Source organism: Rhopilema esculentum, chromosome 21 (assembly GCF_057945365.1).
Source record: "Rhopilema esculentum isolate cy_ngs chromosome 21, ASM5794536v1, whole genome shotgun sequence".
Lineage (NCBI taxonomy): Eukaryota > Metazoa > Cnidaria > Scyphozoa > Rhizostomeae > Rhizostomatidae > Rhopilema > Rhopilema esculentum.
This window is the reverse complement of record NC_142835.1, coordinates 3,347,702-3,365,461: the sequence shown is the minus strand read 5'-3', so window position 1 is coordinate 3,365,461 and position 17,760 is coordinate 3,347,702. Positions and strand designations below refer to the sequence as shown.

General features: G+C 36.2%; 3 protein-coding genes across 3 annotated transcripts in view; all 3 read left to right on the top strand.

Annotated features, from left to right (window-relative positions):
- LOC135684450 (mediator of RNA polymerase II transcription subunit 14) overlaps positions 1 to 1,189 on the top strand; it is a 32,135-nt gene extending 30,946 nt beyond the window's left edge. The window contains exons 39-40 of the mRNA XM_065200024.2: positions 270 to 468; positions 883 to 1,189. Of these exons, the coding sequence (XP_065056096.2) occupies positions 270 to 468; positions 883 to 938 (255 nt within the window). The 3' untranslated portion in view covers positions 939 to 1,189. The remainder of the gene's footprint in view (positions 1 to 269; positions 469 to 882) is intronic.
- Positions 1,190 to 4,108: 2,919 nt separating this feature from the next.
- On the top strand, positions 4,109 to 10,220 carry LOC135684459 (uncharacterized). Its single transcript, XM_065200034.2, has 5 exons — positions 4,109 to 4,315; positions 4,774 to 4,860; positions 5,414 to 5,530; positions 6,060 to 6,131; positions 6,770 to 10,220. The coding sequence occupies exons 1-5, from the start codon at positions 4,291 to 4,293 to the stop codon at positions 6,961 to 6,963; spliced, it is 495 nt and encodes a 164-aa protein (XP_065056106.1). The 5' UTR covers positions 4,109 to 4,290; the 3' UTR covers positions 6,964 to 10,220.
- A 3,714-nt stretch (positions 10,221 to 13,934) lies between these two features.
- LOC148957573 (uncharacterized) lies at positions 13,935 to 14,678 on the top strand. The gene has a single exon (XM_089115035.1). It carries the CDS (start codon positions 13,935 to 13,937, stop codon positions 14,676 to 14,678), a length of 744 nt encoding a protein of 247 aa, XP_088971161.1.
- The last annotated feature ends 3,082 nt before the right edge of the window (positions 14,679 to 17,760 follow it).

Sequence of the window (17,760 nt, the reverse complement as noted above, 5' to 3'; positions counted from 1 at the left end):
TTCTATGTCATCACAATTCAGGCCTTTCTTCTTGGCCATTGTAATTTAGATGCCTTTATCATATTTGATTAGCATGTAAGCGTCTAAAGTCATTGCCAAAATGCCAACACTTTATATGTTCCACCTATTTGTTACTGGAGGAAAGTGCTGATTAAATCGATCCAAATCCTTAGGCCCTTTCTAACCCAGGTATTTCTCCCTTTACGTATGGCTGTCATTCTTCTGTTATATATTATACATCGATAGTCACATGTTATTTATTCTTGCAGTTTCAGCTCACTGATGTCGAAGATTCTAACAGGAGATTCGTATTCTCCATACTTTATGATTCAACAAAAAACATTGTGCAGCCAACAGAATTCCCACAGTTGCATGATTTCCCACAAGAGCCACCTTCCTGGGCTAAGCCTGCAAGAGAAGCTTGTAATTTGTTTTTGAAAAGGATTGCCGACAGTGTACCAGATCAAGGTCAGTGTTATCCTTCCCTCCTCCTGTGTTTCAAAGGGCTGTCAGATGATACACTCTGCCCAAATTTTATTCATGAAGCCCTTTTAATTTGCACTCTTTGCAAAAAAGTTATCCAGAACTGTTGAATATAACAGTTCATTTTGTGCATTTTTCACGAAAGATTTTAAACCGATTTCACCGGAAATTAAAAACCATCTCATTGCTAAGGTCAAATAATTTAAGTTTCTGTTAAAAGTAAGTACGTTTTAAGGCCATCTTTTTTTCCAATCAGTCGGTCAACCCTATTTGATAAATAACATGTTTGTGAACAATTTAGTGTAAATTTTTTTTTTAAAACACATAATTCCTGCACCAAAAATGTAAATGATTAGGAATCTATTCAAATTTTGACAAAAATTTTTTACCTTTTTTCAGAATGCCGATTGTTTCCAACTCTGCAGACATTGGTAAATAATTTTGTCTGCCATTAAAGGAGATGTATTATCAATCTGATAACAGAAAACACTTGTGCAACTTCTCAGAGAAAATACTGACATTGGTTACGGGACATTTAACCAAGATCACTTGAATGACGTCATAGTTATACTTCCGTCAAATACTTCAGTGAAATGTTTTCCATGAATTATTAGTCAAAAACACTTTTGGAGTAAGGAGAACTTTTATCCTCTCGGATTGAGTCTTATGTATGAATTTTATTAAAAACAGAAAGAGGTAGAAATAACATCTGGTATTCTTTTTTAAGAAGTTTCCTTCTATTTTGTGTTTTTTGGGGGAAATGTTGCTTGCAAAAAGGATAGAAAGCTACGGTGGTGGATTAGGGTGTATTGGATACATTTTATTGCCCGTTAACTATTTATTTATCCGTAATTGGTACAAAAGAATCTTTCATCTAAAAATAAAAAATTCACCTTGAAAGTATCGTTTTGCGAAAAATTTGCGCATATGCGAATGAGATCCAACTAGATCCAGCTTTTTCGCCATGAAACTTAAACAGAATTTGCCAAACGAATATAAATTGCAACTCATTAATTATTAGAAATGCCAATGCAGCAAGGTGCATTTAACATACACCATCACAGTACATAGTTCGTTCTTAAAACGTACGTATATATACAGAGAGTACTTTAAATCAAATTTTACTATAATATACAAAGATTTTTAGTCTGAAATTTTCAGCAGGACACCGATTCAAATAGATTTTTCATCTAGTAATATAGCAGAGATGGATATAGAAAAAGTATCTGACCGTTGCAAATTTGCCGAAAGAAAAAAGGACTGGAGAGTGCCTCTGACGCCTGGTTGCCCCTGCTATATTACTGTAAATAACTAGCGGTAATGTGAAGGTCTTTTATACCACTTGGATATAGAAATAGTGTTTTTGTCCAAGTCGACGTCAGGGAAGTAATCAAGGTATTTTGGGGACTCTTCCAAAAGGTATCGTATAAGAATCTTGGCTTTATTCGGTGACTTTTCTAAAATTTATCTTTTTCATGGGTACAAACAAGGACGTTGCTTCCTCAAAAACCGTTTGTCATGGACATGAACTTCATAATGATGGGTAAAAAGAATGTGAATCTTGTCTTTGAGATATTTGGGGGCAATTCCACCAAGGTATTTTTCAGGAATAAAAGCACGCGTATTGATGAGTATTGAATATCATATTGTCAAGTGCAGGACATGCTTACATAATGTTCGGAAAAAGAAATTGCTTGCTGTTTATATATGAAATATATTTTTCACCCTGATATCTTTGACGACATTTTCATTCTAGGCGGGGGAGGGGCTGAAGCTACAATCCTGGACAAAAGTAGTTGAGACTTTTTAAGTAAAGTTGATGTTTTCTCTTCCCTTCAAAAAAAACTTTTTCCCTTAATGTTTTTGAAATACAAATTTTAGAAATTACACTACAAACTTCTCATTGATTCGAGGGGATGCAAACTTACAGGGGTCCCATCAGCTTCGAAATAAACTTTTTGAATCGTGATTTAATATCCATAGTCTCTTGATTTTGTTATTAAGCTACCAAATTACCAATCAAATAGCTGCCCTGTAAATTTTTATTGCTGTTTGCTTTTGTTGGTTCTATTGACTTCTTTTTTCAAAATATTACAGTTTGTATTTCATTTATAATATCACTTGAATTGAAAACCAAATCATTTAAATCTGATTAGTATAATTGCTCGACTATTAATGTCATAAAAACGCAGATTTATTTATATTAATGTTGACATTTTTCAATTGTTACAGTATATTACAATATTGTATAACTTTTCCTATCTTAAAACCCCTAAAAACAATATGCCGCTGCAGGGGCGGACTGGCTGGTCGGGCTATTCGGGCGATCGCCCGAAGGGCCGGTCGGTTTAAGGGCCGGTTGATAAAAGTGCAAGAAAATAAATTAGCTTAAAAAGTGAATCCGAGGCAAAAAACTATACCCATGAGTTCATCTGTTTGCCTTGAATTTTCAGAGACTTTGTGGAAAAGAATAAATATACACGCGAGTACTCCAAAAACATCAAACTTATGAATTCATTATTGTCACCGCAGCCCAAAAACACTTCTTCAGGAAACATGTTATTGACATCTTGTTCTATTTTCTCTTGACGGTATTTTTCTTTTTGGCGACATATTATACTGTAACACCCCTGTTTCAATGCGATACAAAAGATTTTAACCTGCCCTGATGTCTTTTTACTTAGCTTTTGCTTGAAGCTGGTCATGTTTTTGCCTAAGCACAAGCTATTGCTAAATGTAATAAATTTAAAAGTCCAAAAATTAGAGCTCACTAAGCGATTTGCTCTGTGATATGAGGCAATGAAGATGACATACGTAGAACAAGGGATGAGCAAGAAGACTTCGACCAAAGGTGATGCACAGAAATTTCGTGAGGAAAAGCTGCGAGACTTGAAAAAGGATTCAGCTACGATAGCTTAAAAAAGGATTCAGCTTTTTTATCAAGCAAAAGCGACAAACGTCACAAAAAACAGCAGGGTCTTGCTCTTGCTCCTTTCAATAAACTCATACAAGTTATGGTAAGTTTATTAGGCCTATACTATCATAAGTCAAATGCACCACCCCCCCCCCCCCCCCCAACAGGGGTATGGTGCTACATGATAAAATTTCAACAGGGGTGCCCATGTTCTCTTTTTGGGGTCAGAAATTGACAAATCGATATTTTTGGGCTGCTGAAAATCATTTTGGTTTTCCGGAGGATTATAAAATTATTTGTCACAAGTGGAGTGTGATAGAAGCTTTTCCACTTTAAATATATAAAGATCAGATTACGTAGTGATTTTTCGCAGCCAAACCGGGAGTCATTCATGTTAATGTTCTTAGAAAAACACCTGTTAGATGACATCCAGGACGATCACATTATCAACATATAAGTTACTGTATTTAGAAACAAAGTCAAACTAATGAGTTAAAATTTTTGTTTATTTACTATTTAGTCAGCATTGACATATTTAACATGTTCTGTTAACCATGTTCTGTTAACCATGCACAAAATTGCTGAATTTAAAAACTTGTTTTCCTTACAGACTAAAATTTACTTGCATTTTCCTCAAGTTTTTTATTTGCTATTATTATGGGCCGGTTTGATCAAGATTGGCCCGGGCCAAAAAAATTAGCCAGTCCGCCCCTGTGCCGCTGTACATCGACTTTGGACAGCAAGGGGCTCTAACTTTTCCCGTCTCGTGGCAACAACACCAACAACATAAAGATTTGCCGACCAGAAGTGATAGGAAGATGTTGTTATGCATTTGGAATGAAACATCGCCAGTTCATGCTCCATAATTTCCATGCCAGGAAGATAAATTTACCATGTTCATAACAGTTCGCTATGGTGGTAAGTTTTCCTTTTTCTTCCATTAACCGTTACGGTGGAAAGATTTGCTTGTGTTAAGTTAGGCCATGTGATGAATGACCATTTTAAGTCACACTGGAAGATAGGTAAAATAGGGACTATTATTTTCTTCACGGATTCCACCAACGTCAATACAGACTCAGATGAAAAACAATTTCAACCGTAATTGTACGAAATTAATTGTGGAAGGGAGTGGATATTAACAATTTGTAAATGCTAAGGCATGTGGTGCCCTTGCAAGCTACAAACAACTCTGCATGTCTTCGCAAATCCCAAGAAAAATATCAGACCACTAGGGTGACAACAACAGTATTTTTTTGGATGGTTAACAAATAACCCATAAGCATCCTGCTAATGGACCCAAAAGCAAAGCAAGCTTTAAACATCTACATATTGATTTATGTCACAAACGATTTAACATGTCTAAATCATTTTTTTAGATGGACAGGAATTGCTTTTCAATCCAAAATGCAGAATAAATGTTCTTCTAGAAAGTATAAAGACTAAATGCAACTGTGACAAAGGAGGTTTGTGGAAATTGGTTTGTTCTTAATCCTGACAATGAAATAAATATGAACGACAGTGACATGAAAAAACATAGTGATAAATGTAAGATAATATCTAAATGTAAGCAGAAATTTATATGCAGATGAAGTTTGTTTGCTCTATTGGACTCTTCAACTAGGTGGGAGGTAAGCAGTAGAAGATTGGTAAAAAAATGAAAATAATTCAATGATGGGGTAGAGTATTTGTGGTTGCAATCTGAAAGTAGTTTTTAGGGAAGCACTGCATGCTCATCAAGCAATGTCTTGGTTCTTCCTCTGTCTGATCCTGGGACGTTACCACACTTATTGATTCTTATGCCTGGAATTACAGAGAGCTGGCAACTCTCCTCACTCTAAGTTTGGTCATGCCAGGGACTCCATCCATGAACCCTCAGTTTATTGGGGGTTAAAGCCTGATAACCCTTACTCCCACTTTTCCTGTTCTATTTTGAAATCGCATTTTGTCATGTATTTTGTAATTTAAATATGAATGATAAGCTTCTGTCAGTCAGTCATTTTTCCCATTATTTTTCAGTTATTATAGATCTGTGTGATGAAAAGGGGAACATGAAGAAGCTTTTTGAAAATCCAGAGTCATATGCAAACGAGTTCCTATCAGAAAGAGACTCCTTTATTCTGATAAAGGTTGAAAGTAAGTAGAATGTTCCAATTTATTTTTATTAAGAGCTATTAATTTACATATGCGTTATGGTTTTTGAAACTTTTTTCTAGAGATTAAAAAATTGAACGATGACCCAAATTTTGATTCAGTAGAAGAGATGACACAATGTCAAGGTGCAGATGGTGTGAATGTGCAAAAAATTAATTTGTAGTGGGGGAGAATGGGCTCTTTAGTCCTATTTTGATCAAGGACACTGACAATCATAATGCATAGTTAGCTCATTATAAGCACCTGATTACTAAGAAGAAGTTATTCACAGTTTATTATTCCCTTTGTTCTTGCTTAAAATCAGCACATTAAGTGTTGACCATATGTAAATCAATATAAAATTGAACAGTTGTTAAACGCTAACATTATTTGTGAAGCCAGAAAAAGACATTTGTGGAGCTTAAAAATATTTTAGAGGATATTCAACACTTTGACTCTTTTTGCCATTTCTTTATAAATACAAGTTTTCTTTCAATTTGATGTTTCTTAACATAAGTTTTTTTACATCTAGAAAGAGAAGGACAGGAAAGTTACAAACTCACACCTCTTATAAATGAATTGTTTACTACAACTGCATTTCTGGGTAAGTCAATTTCTTGCTAATGATTCCGCATTATTTGATATTCATACTAGGCACAAGATTCACTAAGAACATATCTATCAAGGGGCAAAAAGAGAAAATTTACAGTTGTAGCATGAAACATATGATAAGGTCAATCAAAACACATTGTCATAGCTCGCCTTTTATAGGTGTAGGCTTCTACCTACCTTCAGTAAAGGGGGTCCATGTCAGTATATCTTTGGTGACAAATTGATATGAAGACAAATATTCAAAGACCCCTTTTAGCAGTCCTTGAACCTTGAGTCAGAAAAAAATTGGTAGGAACACCCTACAGTAAAAGAAGATGTTTGCTGGTTGTAAGAATTATATGAGGAAACAACAGGTTTTTGCTTCATTTGAATTAGATACAGAAATTTGGCTTTTTAGTCTGCCTTGTATATATCATTAAAAGGAGCTCCTTAGAAAATAATTCATGGATTTTGGTGAGGCATTTGAAAGTGCCATTTTTCCCTTTAATTGAGATGCCTTGCAAATATTTAGCTCCTAAAATTTCCCTGTTTTGCTAAAGCATCCCAATTATGTCACAGTTTCACCATGTCTTCCTGTATCAACTTTAATCCATATATAGTTATTTTCTTAATGTTACGCTTTTCATATAGATGCACTAACACAAGCTGAAAAAGATGCTGGTAGCCTAAAAAACTCTATCAAATCAAATAGCCGTCAAGGAAAGAAGAAACAAATCCCTTCTAAGGTTAAAGTAGCAACACCAACATCATCCCAATCACCAAGACAAGAAAGAGACAAGTCTAATCAAATCAAAACATCAAAAAGTAGCAACCGTAAGGTTTAGCATCATAATTAGATAGCCTTTCATACTGCCATCCTTCCCAAAATATTCATGAAACAGTTACCAACTACAATGTGATAATGGTGCTAAAAGATATACAAAGATTTAACAGGAAGCAATAAATGATAAAAATTGTTTGTGGCATAGGGAGAATGTGAAAGGTAGAGAGAGGTAGAACAATCTTAAACTTCTTCATTACTTTTTTTAGAAAAGGGTGACCCCTCCACGTGCAGTTTCCCAATTAGTGATCATTTTGACTGGCTTGTAACAGTTTTAGAATACTTTAATGCTTATTGTTATCTGAATCAAATGAAACCAGGTGCCTTGGTATCAAAGGGTGTATGGTGTGTGACACCACCTAATTCCTAATGTTTGGTTGGTAAATCTTCCGTGGCCCACAAAATCTTTAGTCTATCTGTAATCCACCTCTGAGTAAGTGAAAAAGCACCCCTGTTTTTCTTCCTATATGTCTTTGTTGGAAAATTTTGCTAGGAAGGACCTTCAATCACCTTAGTTTGGATGGTCAAGCTATGCCACCAAATCAAACAGATTATTGCTTTACACGCCAGGTCTTTGTATTTTTTTAAACAATCAAGGTTCAGCCACCCCAGCCTCCTTTCACCTGTGTTCACAGGAGCTGTAAATAGTAGTTTAAAATAATTTTAGAGGATGGGTATAGAAACTGTAAGCCATTTTGTCTTATTTACCACAGCTCTCAAAGTACTTTTCATCAAAGTAATGCTCAAGCTGTTAAAAACTGGAGAAAGATACTTTTGGCATAGGATTTAGATTTTTTGTAGTGAATGTATATGCTTTTTACTTTTTTATCTGTTGTGTCACAACTATTAGGAGCAAATAATAAACACATAGCTGGAATAAGGAGGGGAATGCAATAAAATCTGCTGTTGTTTGGTGTTAGAAAAAGTCAGATGTTTGATATTTATGTTTTTAATTCATTAATCAGACCCCCTTTTGCATAAAGAGGCCATAAGAAGTTGGAGTAGGGGACATAAGGAATGTGCTTATAAACAGGGTTTACACTCAATCTCCAAAGTTTTATTGATGCAATTAGGCCTCAACAATTGTTTTGTAAACATGCAAATAAGGTACTTTTAAACAATAATCTAAACTACTCACAGCACCTTTCTTTTGTTGCCAATTTCTAGTTAATTGCTTAGCCCCCTCTCAGAAAATTTCTAGAAGGCACTTGACCCCCCCTCATGAAATCCCCCAAGTCCCTCACATAGTTGGTGCCTATGGTCAAGCAGTTACTCGATTACTTGTTCAAGCAAGGGGAAGGAATTTTTTTTACTTTTCTGACATTTATAGTTTTAGTTACACTTGAAATATATTAATCTTAGAATAACCCTTGAAATGGTAAACAAAGTTTAGCCATCATTAAGCACTTATATGTTAACTGTACTCTAGAAATGCATCCAAGATGCTAGATCTTTGTATTCAATGTAATAGTGATTTATGTAAAAGTGAATCAATCTAAAAGTAGTGATTGCTTAAAAGTAGATATATTGTCATATTTTATTGATTCTTGATTTGTAACATGAAAATTGTTATGATTGATATATAAAGTGTAATTGCCTAGCACACATTGGCAATAGTAAAATGTTTAAATTACAGGTTAGACTGTCTACAAATGAATTTAATTGAAATTTGAAGCTCAATCTGGCCCATGAATGCAGAAAATCACGTATGCTCATGAGTTGAGACTTTCCTGTCCTCACAAAGAACTTAAAGTTTATTGACTACTTTTTGTTCAATTGTTTCCTCAATAATAAATAACAGTTCACCCAATAAGCTAAAGATTTAGAGGACCTAATGTTTTTGATAGCAAAGCGGGCCTGGCATATTAATTAATATGTCAAATATTATAATGCTATTTGATACTATTTTATGGTAACTATTTGAAATTGCAATCAAGATGTTTCACAAGGAGCAGTTACTGAGCCACTTCTATTTAACATGCATGTAAGGGATAAAGGTTTTTGGACGAAAGATCAAGAATTTTCAGATTGCATGTTATGAATTAGGGATTGCAAGAAAATTGCAGCATAAGCAGGGAGATGGCTACTAAAAGAGTAGAAGAAAAAATAATTCTTTGAATCATACATAGAATTCTTTTTGAGAAACATTTTATAAAGTTGGCAAATTGATGTATGACATAAAACGATTCGAAGGAAAGGTGACGTAAAGATGTATTCTTTACAGTGTCTGACCAACTGATTGAAAAAGAGTTGCCATATTGGCGTTTCAAAAGCAGGTAATGCTGCTTCACACAAGACTGCGTTCAGCAACTTTAACAATATAATTTTTGTTAACTGGTCCTTATGCAATAATTTTTTTTAGAAATTATACACATTTGATACGCAGATACTTTGTTTTCCTCATATAATATGACACCCCGTGATTTGCCAGGAAAGAAACAAGATGTTTTACAACGCATAGCTTTAAAATCGTTTAAGAAACTCCGGAAATTTCCATTGACGACAAGAGAACATTCCGTTACATGTTATTCAGGAAAACGAGAACGTTAAAGTTTTGGGGTATATACCTTGGGATCAAAACAAAAATAAGCTCAGATCGCCGCGAAGGAGATTGTTGCGAAGCGCGTTTTTGTAATAACCATCGCGCGGGTTTATAATCGCGCCAGTCGTCGTGAGATTAATAATGATAAATAATAAATAATAATAATAATAAAAACAAATATAATAGATAACAATTATTAATAATAATTATATTAAAGAATTGATATACAGTTGCCAACGAGATCTAGCATTAAGCTAATTTCAGCCAACTATTTACAATGAATATTTTAAGTAAATATATAAATATTTTAAGTAAAATTTATAAAAAGCACAAAAGTAGAATAAATGTTTTACACAATCTACAGCTGCACTCGAAATTTGCTAAAGATTTAAATGGGAATTAATCGTTTAATTCGAGTTAATACCCGCGAGGAAAGTGCGCAGATTCCCCTTTTCTATAATCGGGTGGTCCCACACGTATATCCTTAGTAGGCTGTGGATATCATGTTACTTTAGCTATTTGCTAATCACCTTGTGGTATTTTCTAGGTGGTCTTTTCCTGGCATATTTGTTTAAGTACAGTGATGCAGCTAGGGTCATGTCATATTTTGCAGCAAGACTCACGCGTTGTTTGTACGCGTTTTCCCCTCCCATCCCTGTCCCCTTGTACTCGCTTCTCCTCCTGCCTATACCCCGTTACACACTTCCTCCTGCCTTCTCCTGTCTCACTTCTTCTCACACAATCATTCGATTGTGTGACAGGTGTATCAGTCTAATTATCGGGGTAAAAAACTGAGACAGTTTTTCCCCTGGAATCAAACACCGACCATAAAGTTGCGTCATTGCTCAGGCAAGACAAGGGCTGATGCACCAAACGCCCAACATGTTTTTTAGATTAGGGTGTTGTTTATCATAACTAAGGGTCCCCCGCGATGGAATTGATGTTTCTTTTTAAAATATGTAGTGATTGGGACACTTTAATTTCGGTAGGTAGCTTTTGCAATAATAGACAAGTCATTTGCTATAAAAATTAGGCCTTTTTTCCTGTCAAGGTTTTTCTCTTCAGATTTGCCAAGACACATGTTGGAATAGATTAAGACTTGGGGCATGTTGAAATTTGCCGAAAATTTCAAAATGGCGGAATTTTTCAAAAAGGCGAATTTTTACACTGTTTTGTCTATAATGTACCGATATAATCTTCTAAGACGAGCATTGCTTGGCATCAAAGTGCCCTATTACGTCAAAGGCATGTTTGTTGTCATGACTGATCTTAAAGAAATCAAAATGGTATACTTTTGATAATTCTGCTCGCCGACAACAAACTTTGACTGGGTCATAGACGACGCACCACACTACGGGAACGATTTTCCAGCCTTCATTTCCTGGTGATAAAGGGACACGTTTATATGCATCATTCGCAGATCTATTGCACCACGGAAAGAAAGATTATGGCTCACATGTTATTCCAAAGAAACGGGCAGGCCTTCCAGCAATGCCTGATTTTGAAGACAAAATCAAAGATTCACCACTGATTGAAGAAGCATTTCTTCGTGATGTAGCTTGTGTATTGTGTGGAGCTGATGCTTCTAGAAATACAGCCTGAATTAGACACTGATGCTCTCCAGCCTGTTGGATCATGGACGAACTTAATGAAAGCTGTAACATATTGTACTACACAAGAAGGTGCAAACTAGAATATCTTCCTGTTATTCCTCCACATGATAACGTCGTCAAATGGTGTATGGACACGATTCAAAAGATGCTTGATCAGCTAGAAATAGATCATATTTTTCTTCATGCAGATCAAGCAATTTATTCAAAAGTTCTTATTATTCAATGGCTAAACCAAGGGAAGTACGATCAAATCATCACCTTCTTAGGCGGCTTCCACACCAATTTGGAGATCCTTGGAAAGAAGTATTCTTGCCTCAGACTCAAGGAATGGTGGATGAATGCCGATGTAATAGCTCAAGGGTCTGCTTGTCAAGCGATGAAGGGAAGGCATTGCCATAGAAGCATCGCTATCTATTCTTTCGGAAAACATCACAGAGCTGCGTAGAATTTTGGCAAGGCTCAGCAGCTCTCTAAATTAACACCAGAATTCTCCAGAGCGCCAGAGCCATTGCGAGGCCTGCTCATTGCAAAATATTCATGGGTATTATCAGCCAACTACGAAAGAGCCTTTAAAGAAACAAAGAACGTTTTGGTAAAGCAGCAATTTTAGCTGCTCACAGATGGAAGCTTACTGCTAAATGGTTCTGCAGCAATCCTATACCAACAGCACAGAGATCAGTGGAAACCAGTAGAATTTGTTTCACGATACCTTTCTTATACCGAGAAAAATTACCATAATCAAGGCCGTAGCTACATGGTGGTGCCAGGGTGCAGCAATGTTTACACAGCCAAAATGCAGACGAAGTGATACAGAAAGTTATCTACTGACTTGATGCAAATGATAGACAAAAAAAGAAAAAAACCTAAATAAGTCTTCAATAGATTAAACAAAATCAAGCAGTATATAAACAGTTTGTTCTCTTTTTATTTTATACTCTGTTGTCAAAAATAATACAAAAACGGACAAGAAAATTTTAACTCTGAAAAAGTGGGGGGATGGCTTCAGCCCCTCAGTGGTCTGGTGCCTTAGTTGTTAGCCCTTGTATAAAAAGAGCGTAACATATATGGTGGAAAAAATCTCTTTGTGACTGCTTGGGTTTTATATTTAATGTTGTGTTCGTTAGGCTGTTGTGTCTCTAAAAATGAGTTCTTTAGTGCCATAATCGACAAAGAAAATAAAAAACTTTGTACAAATTCCGACCTCAGTTTTTTATATGCGTGTTATGTTTAAAAAACCATTAAGAAGGAAGGAACATTAGAAGGGAAGTATTTTCGTAAATACCAAGTAAGAGTTAGACTGTCATGCGACTAAAAGTATCGATGAAAACTCACCGTAGCACTCAAAAACACCAAGACATGATACACCAGAAAACTTCGTCAGCAGCAATTTTTTAGTAAATTCAAGTCTAAAAATGTGCGCTTTTCTTAGTTTGTTCAACAACAGAATCGAAAAAATTGACTGCAATCCTGAAAAAGAAATGACAATATATTACTACAGTAAGTAGGGACATGGCTCCAGAATCTCAAAATGAGATGATGAAGCTCTTGGCAGATCAAGTTAGACAAGAAATTATTCTAGATATTAAACAGGCTGGGATGTTTAGTGTTTCCGCAGATACTAAACCAGACCTATCAAAATCTGACCAAATGACCGTGGTTTGCAGACTTATTGGCACAGACGGTACACCAAAGGAACGACTATAGGCCATGAAGCACGTGACTTCCAAATCCGGCGATGATACAGCAAAGGACATCATTGATGAATTAAACATTCACTCGTTAAATACGGACGAGCTGTGCTTTCAATCCTACGATTTTGCCGCATCCATGTCTGGTAGATACAACGGTGCTCAACAGAAACCGCAAGAAAGGTTGAACAAGGTCGTCCCGTATATTCCATGTCAAGCACACAGGAGCAGCACTGTTCTAGAACATAGCTGCAACGCCAGTCCCATCATCAAGGATATGTTTAATATGCTAGAAGAACTTTAAGTTTTCTTTACTTCTCATGCATCCATTTTTAGATTTAGATAATGCTATGCTACTTTGCCATCATAGATATTCCATTTAAAAACTTTACTCTTTTGATCAGGAAGTAAATTTTCACCCATTAATAAGCATTAAATAATATCTAATAATCTAAATAATATTTACTAAATAATCTAATTAGTAAGGTAACCTTAAAAAGTAGTGGGTCCATCTGATGCACGGTTGTAGAATTGGCCATGGCAACAGTTTCGTTTTTTGTTTAGAGTAATAAGCAGATCAACGGATCTTTCATATCTTGTTTTTGCTCTCGTTTTTTAAGTGATATTTTTGCTTTCATTCTACGAAAAACTTTTCAATGAAAAATTTGCTCTGTAGCGTTCTCTTTAGCACAGATATGATGCCATGAACTATAGCATTGTATGAACGAAAGAGTGGTGCTCACAAGACAATGTTCTCAAGTATTATTTCACGATGCGATTTCCATTCGATTTTTTATATACAGTATGTTAATAACTTCCAGGTACGCTGAAATCAGAAGGGGGGAAGGTGTTGAACATGCTCTAAAGTTGCGAAACCTCTCCAAAACAAGATGGACAGCAAGGACAGGCAGAGTCGATTCGCGCGTTATGGATCAGCTACGAAGAGGTGAAAGAATCGCTTGACACAATCGCGTCTTCAAGTAAATTTGATGACAAATCATGAAGACAGGCAAACAATCTTAGTTTGAAAATGGAATCGGTCGACTTTATTGAATCATGTTCATGAAGAATATAATGTACAAAGCTAAACAGATGACGGTTTCAATCAGAAGAACTGAACGTCATTGATGCAATGATAATCGTTAAATGCGCGGTAAAAAGACTTAGCGAGATCCGGGCAAACGCCGATGAAATGGAGCCTCAGATTCAAGCAGGGATCTCCTTTACTGAAAAACTTGGACAGCACCCATTTGCAGAGTTTCAGCGAAAGCATCGTGTGAAAAGGCAGCCAAGAAGAATTGACGAGAATCCAGAGACGCAAACGGCAAAGACCATCGTCCAATTCTTTAAAATAGAATTCTATAAGGTTCTTGATGTGCAGATACAACAATTTGGTTTCAACTTGTCACAATGTCTCCGAGAAATAAAGCCTCTTTCTATCTTGCAACCACCATTGAAAGAACCTTCCATCGAAAAAATAAATAATCGTGCGAAAATGTTTCCCGAAAATGTTCCAGTGGACCCTCAAAGTTTACATGCAGAGTTTGGGAATTTCATCAGCCATGGGAAAGCTATTGTCAAAGAGCTAACACCTGTTGCTGACGCAGCAAGATCTTCAGAAGAAAGAAAGAGAATTTTCCCACTTTCAAATAGATGTTATCGCTTGTTGATGACAGCACCAGTCACTGTTGCTAAAGATGAGCGGACATTCAGCCGACTGAAATTGGTGAAAACCTACTTGCGAACGACAATGACTAATGACAGTTTAAACTCTCTTATGCTAATGTCATGCGAAAAGGATCTAACCGACGCAATCAATATAGATGCAGTTGCAGCTTGCTGGGCAAAACTGAAACATAGAAGAATTAAATGCTGAACAGTAAATAATAAAAAACTATAAATTTTAAAATTATAATATTAGTTACATAGATATTTTCTTCTTTTTAAATTAGCTGCAATCTTAATTTCCCTGAGGATAAATATTTGCGAGTTTTCTCAATAATAATTAGAACATGCCCATGTCAATTGCCACACCCATTTTGTCGGCAAACCACTGGTTCCCAGTGGCGTAACGCACGGTGTGCACCTTTAAACACAGAACTAAGAGCCCCCAAACATTTGGGCCCCGAAGGGACCGCCGAGAAATTTTTCGAAAAGCGGGTTTTTGTATAAAAACAAATGTTTCTTGATAGCATTCACAGCAACATAAAAGTGGGCGCAGGACGGGATATGATTTGTGAGCAAACACAGTAATGATATAAGATAATGCATGTGCATGTCAATAAGGCTTCCCTACATAATATCCCCACATAATGAAAGTTCTAACTCACTTGATTCTAACGTTAGAAAGGAAAAAGGAAAGAGATGGTGCAAAAGGCCTTAGAGAAAAAATAGGTAATTTCGAATTTGTTCTGTTTATAGTCATGTGGGAAAGAATACTGCGTGTTATAATATATACATCAAAAGAATTACAGTTGCCTAAGTTGGAACTTTCTTTAAGTTGGACGGAAATTGCATTGATTACGTTTCTTCATCTAGATCTAGGTCTTATAATATTCTTCATTATTCATAAGGACCAAATAAGGACAGAGAGTTTAAAGTTATGTTGGAATTAAATGCAGAAAAGTAGTCAAGTCATTCAAATTTTGACAGTATCTATCGAAGTCTAATGCCCATTCACTTTTGCGAGTTAAACCAGCTTAAAATAAATAATGTTATTGAATGGGGCCTTCTATTGGTCCATCCAATAAATCGGAGGTGTTTGATTGGTTGAAATGAAACCTAGTATAAATGTAGCTGGTTCAACTGTGCCAGTGTGAAGGTGGCATAAGCAAACATTTATTTTTCACACCAGCATAGGTTTCTTTAATATTTTGAAAAAGTTTCACATTCAAAGTATTAGGGAAGGAGAGGAGTTGTTATTTCATTTCATGTGCCACCATTAAAGAGCGTTAAAACATATTTGGCGGCAGAATCTCTCTTCGTATATTGTTCTATGTTATCTACATGGGGGTTTTCAGGAAAACCCCAAAGAGTGAATGATCAGGCTGTAAAATTTGACTCAACTTTAGTTAAGTATGGGGGCCCCAAAACACGACTTTCACTAAGGGCCCCACACTGCTGGTTCCGCACCCCCCCCCCCCCCCACCTGAATATTTTCTAGCGACGGCCCTGTTCCTTGGAACCAATTCAAAAAAGCACCAACGGTTTTGTACGATTGCCTTTTCATGTCAGCGTAACAGGAAAAATACTGTCTTATCCTGTTCTTGCCCTTTAAATACGAAAATTAAACTACCCTTCCTAACAACCTCTTGGAGGGATCATCCACTCTCCTGAAGAGGCCCAAGTCTCCAGTCTTTCCAATATTACGCCACTCCAGCCTAGCCTGCGTGCAGACTCGGAAATGAAAAAGGGGAGAAAAGTACTTTAGCCCGAATTTTTTATCTCAGAACACGATGTAATCAGACCTCCTGAAAACGCATCTGCTATAATTTGTTCATATCTCTAACCGTTTTGTAGTTATAAGCATTTGTAAATTGGTCAGAAATGTTTTTCAACCGTGTTATCAGAGCGCTTTGGATTGACGTCACAAACACTGTCGGCCTCGGTATTTTCGCGCCAATGTTTTGGTGGCTCTTTAAGTAGCAAAAACTTCGATGGGATTTTTTTCGGTGAAGCAAAACAACTGTAATGGAGCTAAAATGATGCCGAACTTAGCACTGGGATTGTTATCATTTTGCATACGTAGCTATTTCGTCTATTACGTAGAGGGAATTCCCTTTTTGTCTCGAATGTTCTGTCTTCGCCACACAGTACCACGCAGCATCCCATTCTATTGTGGTAGGATTACTCCTCACTAGGATTACATCATGTTTTGAAGTCATTAGTTTATTTTAGGTAACATTTTATGCTTAGTAATGATTTTCTGTTATTTTCCTTGTACATATAAATTAATAAATATACATAGTTTGTTTGATTCAGGAGATTAGGACAGATATGCAGCGAGTTCAGATATCTACATAACGAGTCAAGGCTAAACAATCTACATAACAGACAAAGTAGCTACGTATGCAAAATGATAATAATCCAAATGCTAAAGCTGTTATTATTTTTGCTCTATCACAGAATAGAAATGTCATTTATTTTCTGTGTCTCTATTAAACCACTGAAAAAAATTACTGACACAGACAAAGATGGGGAAGAATTTAGGGGCTATTTCACCTACTGTTCGATGATTTTACCGAAAAACCAAGGATTTGTAGACAAACTGAAGATTTGTCGACGAATTCGTGAAGTATTGGGGGTGTCACGCCCCCTACATCCCCGCTAGCTATGCCCCCTGCTGCCTGATTGAAAAAACATTGTCTGCATTTTCGCTTTGTAAACATGGCCTACTGAAAATGCTCAAGGCAAAGAAGATGCACCTCCCTGTTCAGGAAGCAAAATTCTCTCAATTAATACAACAGCCTCTTGTTATTCACATATGCACTCTGAACCAAAGGTCGCCCTTTTTTCTTTCACAGACGTCTATCACTAGAGTTTTAGTATGACTCCTCCCCTCGCTAATTTTTCCTAAAAATGAATAATCAATGTTTTTCTGAGAATCACCAAATCGTATATTCTGAGCAGTAAAGTAGATTGTTGAATTTTAGTTTGGGAGATGAATTTTTAGGCATTCTAGAAGGCTTGATTTCAGAAGTTTTCTTTCGCGTCCACAAACCATGGTGGATCCTCCTATGTCATTAAATTTTGTTCTTAGCCCCCCCCCCCCAGTTTAACTTTTGGGGCGCCGTCTCTGCAATCAATCACATTCTGTCAAGATTTGTTTGAACTGAGACATTATTAATCAAAAACATCCGTGCTTTGAATCAATTTTATTCAGACAAATTTCATCATCAAAAGATGCAAGGTGTTTCAATGTAAAGATTTAGAACTCAAACCGTTATCTAAAACCAGCC

Bases quoted from the DNA above. Each gene is read 5' to 3' on its own strand.
- LOC135684459 (XM_065200034.2), top strand. From the start codon at position 4,291: ATGTTCATAACAGTTCGCTATGGTG. The intron at 4,316-4,773 runs GTAAGTTTTCCT...TCATTTTTTTAG, and splicing joins CATAACAGTTCGCTATGGTG to ATGGACAGGAATTGCTTTTC. The intron at 6,132-6,769 runs GTAAGTCAATTT...CTTTTCATATAG, and splicing joins TACTACAACTGCATTTCTGG to ATGCACTAACACAAGCTGAA.
- LOC148957573 (XM_089115035.1), top strand. From the start codon at position 13,935: ATGATAATCGTTAAATGCGCGGTAAAAAGACTTAGCGAGATCCGGGCA.